Genomic DNA, 17,247 nt, shown 5'->3' with positions numbered 1-17,247 from the left:
TTACCAAACTTTTCCCAGTACTTTTCCAAGGTCCAGCATTATCATGATATAAAAACCAGATAAAGACATTAAAAGAAAGAAAAATTGCAAACCAAACTGTCTTGGAATATTAAACGACATACCAATGAACTGAATCTAGCAATATAAAAAGGGTAATATTTCACAATCTAACTTGACTGGGCAAGTCCAAAATACTCAGGGTCGCCTGTTACAAAGGACAGGTTGGAACCCTCGGGCAGGAGCTGATACTGTTCTCTACAAGCAGAATTTCTTTTTATTTCAGGGAGGTTTTGTCCCTACTTAAAATCAACTATTTATGGACTTCAATCACATCTACAAAATACCTACAGAGCAACACACAGATCACCTTTTGACTGAATAACTAAGGAATGTAGTCTCATCAAGCTGACATTAAACTGACCATTAAAAATGGAAATATTTCCCATGTATTTCCATGAGGATACATAAGAATTGATGCTTTTGGACTGTGGTGTTGGAGAAGACTCTTGAGAGTCCCTTAGACTGCAAGGAGATCCAACCAGTCCATCCTGAAGGAAATCAGTCCTGAATATTCATTGGAAGGAATGATGTTGAAGCTGAAACTCCAATACTTTGGCCACCTGATGTGAAGCGCTGACTCATTAGAGAAGACCCTGATACTGGGAAGATTGAAGGCAGGAGGAGAAAGGGATGACAGAGGATGAGATGGTTGGATAGCATCACTGACTCGATTGACATGAGTTTGAGTAAGCTCCAGGAGTTGGTGATAGACAGGGAGTTGGTGGCGTGCTGCAGTACATGGGGTTGCAAAGAGTCGGACATAACTGAGCGACTGAACTGACTGACGTACTTCTGATAACAAAAGCTGACAAAATATTTTAAGTAAAGCAAATTATAGACCAATATCCTTCATGAACAACAGGTCCAGAAATTCTTGACAAACTACATACAGCAATACAGAAAAAAGATGCTACATTATGACCAAGTAAACTCTTTTCCAGGAATGTTAAGTTTAATTTTCAAATACCAATCACCATAATTCACATTAAAACAGTAAAGATAAATAAGTGTATGACCAGCTGAAGAGATGTAGAAGAAATATTTGTTAAAATTCCTTACCTCTTCATTTTTTTAAAAAAGTAAAATTCTTGACAATTGAGAAATTAAAAGAAACATTTTCAATCTGATAACAGATACCTACCTAAAAAATTGCAATTAATATTATTTGTAATGAAAAATTACTGAAAGATTTTGCCCTAAGAATACAAGATTATCTTATCTAACTGATTCTCTTTAACTAACTGGAAACTCTAGCCACAACAAGTCAAGAAAAGGAAACAGAAGTCATAGATATTGGAAATGAAGATACAAAACTGCCATTATTTATAGCTGACATGATTGCATATGGACAAAATCCTATAGAATTAAAAAAAATAAAAAACATACCACTATTGACTCCAGGAAATGTAAAGTTAATTCACAAATAAATCAACTATATTTCTATAAACTAGCAACAGCAAGTGAATAATAGTATCAGAAACAAGACTTCCTAGTGGTCCAACTGGTTAAGAATCCACCTGCCAATGCAGGGAACATGGGATTGATCCCTGGTTTGGGAAGAATCCACATGTGCAGAGCAGCTAAGCCCATGTGCCACAGTCACTGAGCCCAGGCTCTAGAACCAAATGGCTGTACCTACCGAGCCCATGTGCCAGGATTACTGAAAACCATGTGCCCTAGAGCCCATGCTCTGCAATAGGAAAAGCCACCAAAATGAGAAGTGCACCCATAGCACCTAGTCACCACCCGCCACCACAACTAGAGAAAGCCCATACATAGCAAAGAAGGCCCAGTGCATCCAAAATAAATGAATAAATAATTTAAAAAGACAATCCAACAATACTATGAAAAGCAAATATGCATGAATAAATTTAACCAGAGACATGTAAGATGTCTATACTAAAAATTACAAAATATTTCTAAAATTAAAGAAGACCTAAATAAGCAGAGAGAGACAAATATTAGTAATTGCAGATCCAACATTGTTAAGACTCAGATTTCTCAAAATATTCTACAGCTAAAAGGAAACATTAATAAAATATTCAGGCTTTTATTTAAAAACAAATTGAAAGATTTCTAAAATTGATACATAAAAGTAAAGAATCCAGAATGATCAAAGCAAACTTGACAAAGAAACACAAAGTTAGACAATTTAAACTATGGGTTTCATCTCTTATTAAAATGTACAGTAACTAAGAATGCAGTATTGGTATAAGGATCAAAATATTGGCATAAACTGCAACTACTCAGGAACAAAATCTATTACACAGATGCAGATTTCCTTAATTCAATGCATAAAAGTCTGTAACAAATATGTCCAGAATAATTGGAAAAAATAAAACTCAACCACTAATTACTCTTTCACATTTAAAAATTAGTGCAAGATGCATCAATATCCAAAAAGGTAGAACACAGAAAAGTATCTTCACACTCCTAAGGATGTGCAAAGATTTCTTAGGATACAAAAACATCAACTACGGTTCGATGCACAATACTGGATGCTTGGGGCTAGTGCACTGGGATGACCCAGAGGGATGGTATGGGGAGGGAGGAGGGAGGAGGGTTCAGGATGGGGAACACATGTATACCTGTGGAGGATTCATTTTGATATTTGGCAAAACTAATACAATTATGTAAAGTTTAAAAATAAAAAATAAAAAAAAAACATCAACTACAAAAGAAAAAAAAAAAAGGTAAACATTAGACTTCATCAAAATTAAACCTTGACCTCCACTAAGGATATAAATGGCAAGCCACTGACAGGAAGAAAATATCATGGCATTGAAACATGTATAATATCATATATGAAATGAGTAGCCAGTCCAGGTTCGATGCAGGATACTGGATGCTTGGGGCTGGTGCACTGGGACGACCCAGAGGGATGGTACGGGGAAGGAGGAGGGAGGAGGGTTCAGGATGGGGAACACGTGTATACCTGTGGCGGATTCATGTTGATATTTGGCAAAACCAATACAATATTGTAAAGTTAAAAAATAAAATTAAAAAAGAAAAAATATCCACAAAGGACTAGCATTAAATATATATTAAAAATAAACATCCCCAAGGGGGATTTGAGGAAGCGGTTGGGGAAGTGATCAACACATCACAGAAATCTCAAAATGACAAACTCATTATTCAGTGGGAGAGGCTGCAATACTCTACACACTTTCCCTGACATCTCCACACAATGAAATGCAAGGGTCAGTGGTGCTGAGACAAGTAAAGGCTGTAAAAGCAAGTGACCCATAATAACCTATTACACTGAATCTCAGGCTACAGTTCTCAATATCCAGATGCAGTGGCATGTTCTTTTGCACTCCCCTTTCTGGAAAGAAATGACCACATTCACATTTTCTTTTTCTTGGGCATTTTTACTTCATACAACTGCAGTCAGTGCATTCTTTTTGTGCTGAGGAGGGAATGACACGGTCCCTGGTGTTCCCACCACCGCCTCCATTGGTGACTCAAGGGCATTTGCCCTTTGTGACCATGAAAGGACATGAAGTCTAGTTCAGCTCTGCCAAGCTGCTGATTTTTTTTTCCCCCCGAATGACGGATGTGTGGGGAATAAGCATTTTGCAACTTAGTTTTCCTCAATAAATTACAGTATTTTGCTGAGAGCAGCTGCGTGAAAGTTCACATGCTCAGAGCAGTCCCAAACTTTTATTTTTTGTGGAAAATTACAATGCCTAAACCTAACTTCCACATCTCACCTTCATTTTCACTTGTTTTACCAGTAAGAAGACTCCTTGGAGGTGATGATTTCAATGACAAGAATTGTAGATAATTGAGACTGCTTATTCAGTGTTATTTGGGACTTTGGCAAATTGTATGAAAATTACATTACTCTGAAATATTTAATGCTCAATGGTCTATCTTGAAAACAACTGATTTTTACTTTGTGAGTCTATATAAGAAAGTGTCCATCAAAATTTACAAGGATTACAATCCTAGAATCTCTGTGATACAAATTCATGAGATATTTATGGGCCTGGAAACTGTCTCTGACAATAAATTTAATGCAACATAACGCCACTTTGGAGAAGGCAATGGCACCCCACTCCAGTACTCTTGCCTGGAAAATCCCATGGACAGAGGAACCTGGTGGGCTGCAGCCCATGAGCTCGTGAAGAGTCAGATACGACTGAGTGACTTCACTTTCACTTTTCACTTTCATGCATTGGAGAAGGAAATGGCAACCCACTCCAGTGTTCTTGCCTGGAGAATCCCAGGGAAGGGGGAGCCTGGTGGGCTGCCGTCCATTGAGTTGCCCAGAGTCGGACACTACTGAAGCGACTTAGCAGCAGCAGCAATGCCACTTTGCCAAAGGCAAAAGGAGAAGAGGGTGACAGAGAATGAGATGGCTGGATGGCATCACTGACTCAATGGAAATGAACTTGGGCAAACTCCCAACAGGAAGCTTGAAGGAAGAACAGGAAGGCCTGGCGTGCTGCAGTTCATAGAATCACAAAGAGTCGAGCATGACTTAGCGACTGAACAACAACAAATGCCACTGTCATCAGACTATTTCTCTTATCTAAGACACACATGTGGTATTTTTAAAATAGTTGCCCATTACTTAGTGCTCAACATGCATTTATATATTATGCAAAAATTAATTAAAATGAATTTCATTTTGTCTTCCCAACAAGCATTAGGAAGTGGGTATTACTTTCTCCATTTTACAGAAAGGAGAGTGTGGCTTTGTGGGGCAGAGATGGTAAGAGGGAGAGCTGGGATGGGGGCTTGGAAAGGTAGACTGCGGGGCTCTGCACTGACACACTTTAAAGCTGTTGACATCATGAATGATTATCAGGTGCAATCACACCACATAAATTGACATTTTTACGCTGCTTTCCTTCGTCCTTTGAAATGGTGAACAACTCCAATTTGCCCAACCACTTATATAATGTGACTGGACAGGCTGGTAGCTGTGAGAGTCAGTGTACAGGATGGTGCACAAACTCATGATTGTTTCTCTATTGGAATGTTGTCTCTGAGTGACATCACCTGAGAGGGTGGATTGTCCTGCAGTGTAGACCACTACTCAGAGTCCAGGGTTTGCCTTAGCCACACTTGGCATCACTATCACAAAATATTAAATTATCTGAAATACCATTTAAGGGAATGAGAAGGAATTAGATGAGGGAAAGTATATGGAATAAACACTTTCAGCTCAGTTCAGTTCAGTTTAGTCGCTCAGTTGTTTTTGACTCTTTGCGACCCCATGAATTGCAGCACGCCAGGCCTCCCTGTCCATCACCAACTCCTGGAGTTCACTCAAACTCACGTCCATCGAGTTGGTGATGCCATCCAGCCATCTCATCCTCTGTCGTACCCTTCTCCTCCTGCCCCCAATCCCTCCCAGCAGCAGAGTCTTTTCCAATGAGTCAACTCTTCGCATGAGGTGGCCAAAGTACTGGAGTTTCAGCTTTAGCATCAGTCATTACAAAGAACACCCATGACTGATCTCCTTTAGAATGGACTGGTTGGATCTCCTTGCAGTCCAAGGGACGCTCAAGAGTCTTCTCCAACACCACAGTTCAAAAGCATCAATTCTTTGGCACTCAGCTTTCTTCACAGTCCAAATCCCACATCCATACATGACCACTGGAAAAACCATAGCCTTGACTAGACGGACCTTTTTTTGGCAAAGTAATGTCTCTGCTTTTGAATATGCTATCTAGGTTGGTCATAACTTTCCTTCCAAGGAGTAAGCGTCTTTTAATTTCATGGCTGCAGTCACCATGTGCAGTGATTTTGGAGCCCCAGAAAATAAAGTCTGCCACTGTTTCCACTGTTTCCCCATCTATTTCCCATGAAGTGATGGGACCAGAGGCCATGATCTTAGTTTTCTGAATGTTGAGCTTTAAGCCAACTTTTCCACTCTCCTCTTTCACTTTCATCAAGAGGCTTTTGAGTTCCTCTTCACTTTCTGCCATAAGGGTGGTGTCATCTGCATATCTGAGGTTATTGATATTTCTCTTGGCAATCTTGATTCCAGCTTGTGCTTCTTCCAGCCCAGCATTTCTCATGATGTACTTTGCATATAAGTTAAATAAGCAGGGTGACAATATACAGCCTGGACATACTCCTTTTCCTGTTTGGAACCAGTCTTTTGTTCCATGTCCAGTTCTAACTGTTGTTTCCTGACCTGCATACAGGTTTCTCAAGAGGCAGGTCAGGTGGTCTGGTATTCCCATCTCTTTCAGAATTTTCCACAGTTTATTGTGATCCACACAGTCAAAGGCTCTGGCATAGTCAATAAAGCAGAAATAGATGTTTTTTCTGGAACTCTCTTGCTTTTTCCATGATCCAGTAGATGTTGGCAATTTGATCTCTGGTTCCTCTTCCTTTTTTTTTAAAGTAATAAAAATAAAAATGATCAAGAATCTTCTAAAGTTTATCAAATAAACCAAGGATAAGCAAAATCATCAAAAATGAGTTTGAACACTGGTGCACTAACACAGCTGAACAATGCCCTTCCAGACCCTTCCCTTCTAGCCTCTCAGCTGATCATAGACAGAAAGCCTGGGTCCCACACAGGAACACTGCTTCCAGCATCTACAGTGGACTTTCCCTCTCATCTGGGATCAAAGCTCACCTCCAAAGCTCTGCCACCTCCTGGACCAGGTTCCCTAACTGCCTCCAACCTCCACATCCAGTTTGCCTTCCAGGACTTCTTCCACAGGGCTCCCACAAATAGGATTCAAAAGTCATCAAGGGGTGAATCTCTGGATGTCTTCCTTCCCTGAGGAGGGAGAAGACCTATGAGGGGCAGGCTTCATGCCTGATTCACCCCTGTACTTCCCGGCCTCAATCCTTATTTGTTGAAGGGAAGGATGGAAGAGAGGGAAAATTCTCCAATCATACTCCCCTCCCAGAAACTAAAATCTCAAACAACAAGCAAGAGCTTCTCAGACCCTGCATTCCAGATGGGCCTCTCTCCTGATTCATTCAAATTCTTTCCACCCTGTCTTCACCTCAACTCCCTCCAAGCCTCCTGGATTTGCAGTCCTTTGCTCTTTAACTCCTCAGGTCACCAGACGCCTCCTGATTCCAAATCACCAACAAGTTTCCGTGGACTCACCTCATTTGCACTGAACAGATCTGTCCTTCTTCGGGTCTCCACCATATTTCCTCCTCTCATCCTTGCTGTTCATTATCCATCTTCAGTACTTCCCTTCTCTCTCTGCTTTCTCCCTGAATATAAGGGCTTCCCTAAGCTTCTGATCTGGGCTCCTAAAACGCTCTCCCCTCTCTGGGCAATCTTATCCATCCTCATGGATTTAGCTACCTGCTCAGTGAAGAATACGCAGGCTCCATGCTCATCCCAGTTCTCTCTCAAAGAGCAGACTCTTACTTCTAATGAACTACAGGACACCTCCACCAAACTTCAAGATAATTGAACTACAAGTGGTAGGGGAAGGACTGGAAATCAGCTAGACTAGAAATTACTCTTCTCTTTAATGAGAGTATTTCCTGCTGAAATCAGGTAGCATCTACCCCTGTCCCTCTACATGCCATCCAAAAATATGTGACAAATTCTGATTATGATGACTAACCATATGCTAAGCACAAGGCAGAAACCCAACCTTGGCCTAGCTTGCTGTAGCAAAGAAACAGAACCTTTCACAAAATCCTTTCAAAGTAATTTACAATCACTGTCAAAACCTGACACTGTTTTTAGGGAAAAATTGTTTCTGGGGATAAATTATGTAGCTTAACCCAGCAGGGCATAATTATAAAATAAGTTTGCAGAAGAGAAAAAAACAATCAGACATCTTTGTAGTAAAAGTCCTCTGCCTCCGAGTCTCAGTTCTCACTGGTAACAGTGGAAGCCTTGCCCTCAGACTGCACTGTCTGTAGGACACTGTTGCACTGTTCATTGCTGCATTTCTCTGTGCAGCTTTTGATAAATGCATTTCATTTCCAAAATTAACACTTGGAAAGAAAAAGTAAATTCTCCACATGCTTAATCACTGATAAGTAGACAAAATAACAGAGGGGAAAACAAACAAACAAAAAAAAAAACATAACACTCCATAAGAGCAACAATACTGAATGTGAGAATGAGAGCTGAGATGACCTAACATTATTTCTTAGACCTCAAGTTCACAGACAAACTGAGGCTAGATAGAAAATATTCCTGTAAGTCTCTCTCTCTCTTTTTAAAGACACCTTAAGACAGAGCAATCAGCTTGTAAAAAGAAAAACTGCCTACATAAACAAAAGACATTTTCTGAGATGACTTTGATCCCGGAATCGAATTACTGGCTTAAAAGCTTTTGTGTCTTTAAAGGTGCTGTCTATGGTCCTTCTTGGACTTCTCAGGTGGCTCCGTGCTAAGGATCTGCCTGCAATGCAGCAGATGCAGGAGACACGAGTTTGATCTCAGGGTTAGGAAGATTCCGTGGACAAGGAAATGGCAACCAACTCCAGTATTCTTGCCTGAGAAATCCCATGGATGGAGGAGCATGGCAGGCGGCCATCCACGGTGTCGCAAAAGAGTCGGACACAACTTAGCAACTAAACAACACTGTCCTTATTAAAATATTATTTTCACCGTATTTCTAGCCAATCTTTTCTTTGCAAGTAACCACACCTGGCTTTATCCAAATAAAATGGTGCAGCAGATATCTGTCCCCTGTGGGAGTACAATGCATCATGCTCATGCTCAGTTGGTTTTTTTTTTTTTTTGGAAAGGTTTATTATATTTTGTTTTAATTAATAAATTGCCATTCTCCCAAATCTTCCCACCCTCTCCCTCTCCCACAGAGTCCATAAGACTGTTCTATACATCAGTGTCTCTTTTGCTGTCTTGTATACAGGGTTATCGTTACCATCTTTCTAAATTCCATATATATGCGTTAGTATACTGTATTGGTGTTTTTCCTTCTGGCTTACTTCACTCTGTATAATAGGCTCCAGTTTCATCCACCTCATTAGAACTGATTCAAATGTATTCTTTTTAATGGCTGAGTAATACTCCATTGCGTATATGTACCACAGCTTTCTTATCCATTCATCTGCTGATGGACATCTAGGTTGCTTCCATGTCCTGGCTATTATAAACAGTGCTGCGATGAACATTGGGGTACACGTGTCTCTTTCCCTTTTCGTTTCCTCAGTGTGTATGCCCAGCAGTGGGATTGCTGGATCATAAGGCAGTTCTATTTCCAGTTGTTTAAGGAATCTCCACACTGTTCTCCATAGTGGCTGTACTAGTTTGCATTCCCACCAACAGTGTAAGAGGGTTCCCTTTTCTCCACACCCTCTCCAGCATTTATTATTTGTAGACTTTTGGATCAGTTTTGTCTGAGTCTTTGCAGCCCCATGGATGGCAGCTCACCAGGCTCCTCTGTCCACGAATTTTCTAGGCAAGAATACTGAAGTGGGTTGCCATTCCCTTCTCCAGGGCATCTTCCCAACCCAGGGATTGATTCCACGTCTCTTGCATCTCCTGCATTGGCAGAATTGATGCTTTTGAACTGTGGTGTTGGAGAAGACTCTTGAGAGTCCCTTGGACTGCAAGGAGATCCAACCAGTCCATTCTAAAGGAAATCAGTCCTGGGTGTTCATTGGAAGGACTGATGCTGAAGCTGAAACTCCAATACTTTGGCCACCTGATGTGAAGAGCTGACTCATTTGAAAAGACTCTGATGCTGGGAAAGATTGAGGGAAGGAGGAGAAGGGGATGACAGAGGATGAGATGGTTGGATGGCATCACTGACTCACTGGACAAGAGTTTGGGTAAACTCTGGGAGTTGGTGATGGACAGGGAGTTGGTGGCGTGCTGCGGTTCATGGGGTCTCAAAGAGTCGGACACAACTGAGCAACTGAACTGAACTGAGCCACCTGGGAAGCCTAATAAAATGCATAATTTAGTTAATCTAGGCTATCTTTCCATGAGAGGTGGTTATTTTTATATTATGAAATGTGCTCATAATAAAGGGATTCCACGCCAGACACCTTGGAGGCAGAGGCAGAACCACTTACCCAGCATGTCGCTGCTTCAGACCAACGTTGACGTGACTGTGTAGCCACTCCTGCCCCAGGGGTTACTCATGTTAACTCAGGATCTCAATCAGAACTGCACCTCTTTCTCACAAACACAGCCTTTACTGAAGATAACAGGACACACTGCCAGGCTTAAAGGCCTACCCTCAGCCCCTGTGAGAAGGCCTTGAGAAACAGGCACTCTGCTCTTCCTTGTGAGAACTCTGACAGGACTGTTACATTACCTGGATGAAATCAAGAAATATCAGGGGCAGTAAGTCATCCATATGCCCAATGTCTTTGGAGAAACGATTCAAAATTCTTCCTGCAAGAACAAGATACAAGAAAATACTCATTACCTCAGGAGCTTTAAGAGAAATAATTCATGCACATATCACAATAATATTTTTGAAGACTATGTATTTAGGGACTTCCCAGTGCAGGGGGCATGGGTTCAATCCCTGGTCCGGGAAGATTCCACATGCTGCAGAGAAACTAAGCCTGTGCGCCACAACTACTGAAGCTCATGCGCCTAGAGCCTGAGCTCTGCAACAGAAAAACCCACCACAATGTGAACCCCAGGCACTGAAGTGAAGAGTAACCCTTGCTTGCTGTTAACTAGAGAAAACCCATGTGCAGCAAGTAAAAATAAACCTAATGCAACTAAAAATAAATGAATAAATCTTAAAAAAAATAAAGTACATGTATTAAATATTTAATATATTGGGCTTCTCCAGGGACTCAGTGCTAAAGAATCCATCTGCCAATGCAGGAGATATAAGAGACAGGGGTTCAATCCCTGGGTCAGGAAGATCCCTTAGAGAAGGAAATGGCAACCTACTCCAGTATTCTTGCCTGGGAAATCCTATGGACAGAGGAGCCTGGCAGGCTACAGTCCATGGGACTACAGAAGAGTTGGTCATGACTTAGAGGTAAAAACAACAACAAGTTTAATACATTACAAATTCATATGAAATAAGCCAATGTCAGTGGTAAAAAGAAAGACAAAATAGGATGATACCTAAAGAGAAACAAAAATACCACCAAATGGCAGTGGGTGGGGAAGTGAAACTTAGCCCTGATTTTTAAAAGAATGGGGGAACCCTATGTCAGTATCAGGAAGAATTGCTGGATTTGAGAAATTTCCCTCGCTTTAGGTCCATCCTGTCTAAGGCTCACTCCAAGTGCTAAATCTGTAAATAAACAGTTGTAAAATACCTAAGTTAATCTTAATTGTGATACCAATTTTGCTTTAATTATCAAGATTAATTTTGCCAAGTGATGCTTGCTACAATAAACATAATTATATCCTCTCTCTAATTTTTTTTTTCCCTCCATCGGCTAACAGTACTTCACATTTTGGGAAATTTTGGATTCTGGCCATTTCCAAGTTGTGAGTTTACTATTGCAATAATAAGTCGCTATTTTCAGAGGTGTACCAGGTGTGACAAACACAGACTTATGAATAAGCATCTAAGAAGACCACCAGAATGTAGGCAGGAAAACAGAAATATTACTAAATGACTAAGAATCACTTATCATTGACTTTATTTCCCTTCTCAGAATCCACAATAATAGCATATCCTTAAGTCTTCAGGACAGAATATGGGAATTTCTGGTAAATATCTGGCATAAACTAAAAATGTCACATCAGTAAACAAAAGATGCTGCAGCCATCAGGACTCTGCAGCCACCCCTGCAAGGGTGGTGAACCCTGAGGAGACTCAGGATGACAAAGAACAGGACACTGGCCCCAGACAGGGGAGGTGCATATCAAAGAAACTGTAACAGGGAGGAGCCAATTTTGACTCCATGCTGGATCTGTTTCTTTGACCATTGCTAGTCATTGCTTTGGTCAGGGAACCCTGCCCCTCTGCCTGAACGTTAAACTAAAGTGGCTCTTTTCAGCTCACAGGGAGACAATCTGACCCTAACCACATGTGAATGGCTGCAGAAAAGAAAAAATGAACAAATATCCTCTTATTGTGCAAGATAAATGGCCTTTTGACTTTACTTCTTCACCTCGTCTCCTCTCTGTTCTATAAAAGAACCAGGCATCCAGATCCCAATAAGATGGCTATTTTGAGACATCAGTCTGCCATCTTCCCAGTCTGCCAGCTTTCCAAATAAAGTCATTATTCTTTGACTTAACACATTGTCTGTAAGATTTATCAGCGTTTTGAGGCGAGCAGAGCCAGCTTGAACTTGGTAACAAGTAACACCACTCTGTGTGGTTCTCTCTTCATGCCGTCACATTCCAGAAACAAAGATACCATAAATAATCTATTATAAATTCTACTTTTGAAAATAAACACAGGGAAGAGTTCAATTTAATATACCACTAAAAGAGTAAATAACTGGCCCCTAAACCTTTAGGCCTATCTTTGCAATCCTTATTCGGGCTTCTATTTTCTTGAAAGGATGAAGTTCTGATAATAGACACGGGAAGGTGAGACAAGATACACACTGTGTATGCCTTCTGCTCTAGAATTGGTGACCTTAAAGATTTAAACTTGGTTCCAAATCCTTGAATAATTAATCAGCATCTGGAGAAGCCTACAGGTCATCAAGAGCCTGGTTAACAGTGGTCACAAGCTGTAATAACAGAAATTCAGTTCCACTTGATGCTCCCAAATTTACAACTATAGTTTCCACATTAACAGGAAAAGTAGAGCAACTTCACAGCTATAATAGCAAAGATTCTTCCAATCACTTCCTCACTCCATTCATAATAAAATGAGATTGTGTGAGCCTCTGCAGTTTACAATCCTGTGCTCCTCACAGTGCCTGGACTAAAGAACATGTGTTGAATAAATCTGCACAAGATGCTGCACTAAACAGTCTTATTTAATCCTCACAACAGTCTTGTGAAACAGGAAGGGCAGCAGTTAATTCCATTTCACAGGAAAGAAGTTCCCAGACACCATGTTGACATCCTCACTGAGGTTCATTAGGCACTAACCCTGTGCTAAGTGCTGTGAATGTATTAACCTGCTTCATGCCCACAACATCAAGATATCAGTAAGTGTGTGAACAGTATCCTCATTTCATAGGTAAGAAAACTGAGACACAGAGAAATTAAATAACTAGTATAAAGTATTAACATAACTATAACTGGCTATTACTATTAGTAACTATCTCCAGGACTGAACCAATAAAGTTGGCTCCAGGGTCCATACTTATAACCATGACAACATCCTGCCTGGAGATTTGCCTGCCCAGTAGTATCTACCTACTTTGGCCTCGGTCACACAGATAGTTGATGGCCAGGCCAAAGCTACTGCTGTCCTCTCTCCAGTCACATCCCGGCCTCAACAGGCCGTGTCAATTATGACCTGCAAAAACAAAGCCACCCCTGTGTTTCAGCACAAGTCTAACCAACTGAACAGAGTGGGCATGTGTGCTGATGAACTAGCTCTTCATAGGAACCCAGGTCAGGAGGCTACCTTCCAAAGCAAGACAGGTTGAAGGCCTCAGGGTGTAGGAAGCAACCACTGGGAGCCCTTTAGGGACACTCTTACTTAATAATGAAGATCCACCTGCTAGGTATCACAGACATCTTTAATGTAACCAAAAGTCCATTGTAAAACTAGAGAGTTGATTTTATCGAAGAGGATGTTTACATTTCATTGATTTTGTATTTTAATTAATCTTACTTTACCATTTAGGTAAAATTCAAAATATGAGCACATGTCAGAGCTCTGTGGTCCCAGAAATGGATGAGCAATGAAAGAAACAAACACACGGCCTGTCTCCTGTAGAGATGTTCTTGGAAGATGGTCCTTCCTAGTTAGCTTAACACCATGTAACACAGCCAATGTTTTAACAACAAGTCAAAAACATTTCAACACATTTTCACCATCTGTTGGGTATTTCATATGCCACATAACAAATGGACTCCTAAATCATACTGCAAAGTACACATTCATGTATTTTTACATGAATGCATAAATTGGAATGAAAGCTTATATGCTCCTATATTCAGATTTTCTCTGGTAGGAAAAATTATCAGTGAAGCTTTTTGTAGAAAATGAATAAACATACACAGTGATTTTCTTCCAAGCATCTCTTCCACTTTCAAATATGAAAATGCAAATAGGCACTTAATGTTTTAACAAGACATATTCATTATGAAATTTCATGTCTGACTTACCTATTGGATTTCTATGGAAGAACAATACCGGAGCTCTTAAAATGGACTCCAACATTTTGTTGTGCAAAGCTCGTGAAGAATTAACAAGGATGTAGAATAACAACAGAGATCTTGTGATACCAAAAAGGACAGTAGACACAGTTAACCCTGAAATAAAGAAGCATCAATCAGCACAAGATCTCTGTCTTATGCTCAACCATGCTAAAGCATGGCAGGCAGTTTAAAAAGATACTGTGCATTTTATTCTATAGATAATATTTGTATAGAGATTTACATATATACAGAATAAAAACATATATATAAAGTAGGTTATCTAAGAGTTTAATGCTTTCAAAAATACATTTATAAAGAAAAGTGTAAAAATCACTGTTTTCCTCTCACTAAATAGAAACAACATGGGGGGAAAATGTGTAAACTGCAGCTTCATTCTAGCCTTGCCTAATTCAATTACAAGTTCTAATAAAACTTATAAGAAAGATAAATATACAAGTAACTGATCTTCCTTTCTCCACATTTCAAATCTCATTATTTACAACATGTCCCATAATCTAAAAGTAAGGTACGCTTTGGTGAAAGTGAAAGTGTTAGTTGCTCAGTCAAGTCATACTCTGTAACCCCATGGACTGTAGCCCTCAGGTTCTTCTATCTATGGAATTCTCCAGGCAAGAATACTGGAGTGGATTGCTATTTCCTTTTCCAATGCTTTGCTACCAGCACGTGATTTAACAGGGAAGAGGAGAAGTGATCTACAATTTCCTTGTAATTTACAAGGAAATATACTTCCATGTAAAGTAGCTTTTTAAGAACCTATTGTATAACACAGGGAACTCTACTTAATGTTCTGTGGTGACCTAATTGGGAAGGAAATCCAAAGAGAGGATATATGTTCAACTGGTTGACTTGGCTGTACAACAGAAATTAACACAACATTGGAAAGCAACTATAATAAAAATTAATAAAAATTTAAAACATTAAAAATAAAGTAGCTACTTCTGTGCCCAAGTAGCTATAAAGAGCATGAAAAGACCATGTTAAGTTGCAAGTAGACAATCTCTTTCATAATTGAACTGTAAGAAACTACAAATTATATTTTGACATGAGATAATCTAAACATGATAGTCTAAACTAATCTCTCACTATTTTATAGAACCCCAAAGCATTTGTAAATAAATATAATCATTTAAAGTTATGTCTTATCAATGACATAAATGAACACTACAATGCTCACTTAATATAAAGATTAAAATAGCCCTCCAAACATCTCTTCAACTCACAATGCTAAATAGAGTGGGGATAAATTCGGCAACATATATTCCATCAAGTACTTTTTTCCATTCAGCTAGCACATCAGTGTTATTTAAATTCTGAAAGCTGGGTAAATTCTTGAATTTCATCAACAGGCATTTGCCTTAGCCCACAATCCTATATGAATGTGTAGCAAAATCCCTTCCTTTTTCTTTAAGCCCTCATTGTCCACCAATTCAGAAGGCAAACAGCTGGTAGATTCAAGTTTCTTATCAAGTGATCAATAAAATAAATACAAAATTTCAATAAGTGGATTTTTACATAATTTAAGGGTCTGTCTAGTCAAGGCTATGGTTTTTCCAATGGTCATGTATGGATATGAGAGTTGGACTGTGAAGAAAGCTGAGCACCTAAGAATTGATGCTTTTGAACAGTGGTGTTGGAGAAGACTCTTGAGAGTCCCTTGGACTGCAAGGAGATCCAACCAGTTCATCCTAAAGGAGATCAGTCCTGGGATTTCTTTGGAAGGAATGATGCTAAAGCTGAAACTCCAGTACTTTGGCCACCTCATGCGAAGAGTTGACTCATGGGAAAAGACTCTGATGCTCGGAGGGATTGGGGGCAGGAGGAGAAGGGGATGACAGAAGATGAGATGGCTGGATGGCATCACCGACTCAATGCACGTGAGTTGGTGATGGACAGGGAGGCCTGGCGTGCTGCGATTCATGGGGTCACAAAGAGTCGGACATGACTGAGCAACTGAACTGAACTGAACTCTTTGAAGAAACTTTTTCCAAGCATTTCCTGTGAGGATATTTAAATTTTTACTTATTAAAAAAAAATATTGGGGTATAGTTGCTTTACAATGTTGTGTTAGTTTCTGCTGTTCAACAGAGTAATTCAGCTATAAATATACATATATCCCTTCCCTCTTCCTCCCATCCCTCCCTTCTAGGTCATCACAGAGCACTGAGCTGAGCACCCTGTGCTATATAGCGGCTTCCCACTAGCTATCTGTTTTGCACATGGTAGTGTATATATGTCAATCCTAATCTTCCAATTCATTTCCCTCACCTCCCCATGCCCGCTCTGTGTCCAAACATCTATTCTCTACATCTACAACTCCATTCATCCCCTGAAAATAGGTTCACCTGTACCATTTTTCTAGATTCCATGTTGTTGTTGTTCAGTTACATAGTCGCATTCAACACTTCACAACCCCATGGACTGCAGCATGCCAGGCTTCCCTGTTACTCACCATCTCCCAGAGTTTACCCAAGTTCATGGATTGGTGATGCCGTCCAACAAGCTCATCCTCTGTCTCTCTCTTGTCCTTTGCCTTCAACCTTTCCCAGAATCAGGGTCTTTTCCAGTGAGTCAGCTATTTGCATCAGAGGCCAAATAATTGGAGCTTCAGCTTCAGCATCAGTACTTCCAACGAGTATTCAGGGTTGGTTTCCTCTTAGACTGACTGTTTTGATCTCCCTGCTGTCCAAGGGACTCTCAGTCTCAAGTCTTCTCTAGCACCACAGTTCTAAAGCACCAATTCTTCAGTGCTCAGCCTTCTTTATAGTCCAGCTCTCACATCCATACATGACTACTGGAAAAACCATAGCCTTGAGTATACCACCCTTTGTCGGCAAAGTGATGTCACTGCTTTTTAACACACTGTCTAGGTTTGTCATGGCTTTCCTGCAAAGAAGCAATTGTCTTCTAACTTCATGGCTGCATTCACCATGTGCAGTGATTTTAGAGCCCAAGAAGAGGAACTCTGTCACTGCTCCCACATT

The 17,247-nt window shown here is 40.2% G+C and overlaps 1 protein-coding gene across 1 annotated transcript in view; it reads right to left on the bottom strand.

Moving 5' to 3' along the window:
- Window positions 1-17,247, bottom strand: part of LOC147361904 (ATP-binding cassette sub-family C member 4-like) — a 112,221-nt gene that overhangs the window by 22,969 nt on the left and 72,005 nt on the right. Inside the window, exons 19-20 of the mRNA XM_086330239.1 lie at window positions 14,213-14,359; window positions 10,305-10,384 (exon numbers count right to left, since the gene is read on the bottom strand). Of these exons, the coding sequence (XP_086186365.1) occupies window positions 10,305-10,384; window positions 14,213-14,359 (227 nt within the window). The remainder of the gene's footprint in view (window positions 1-10,304; window positions 10,385-14,212; window positions 14,360-17,247) is intronic.

The sequence above is a fragment of the Bos grunniens genome, chromosome 12 (assembly GCF_055505025.1).
Source record: "Bos grunniens cultivar Pamir isolate PY7600 chromosome 12, Bosgru_T2T1.0, whole genome shotgun sequence".
Classification (NCBI taxonomy): domain Eukaryota; kingdom Metazoa; phylum Chordata; class Mammalia; order Artiodactyla; family Bovidae; genus Bos; species Bos grunniens.
This window is presented reverse-complemented; position numbering and strand designations above follow the sequence as displayed.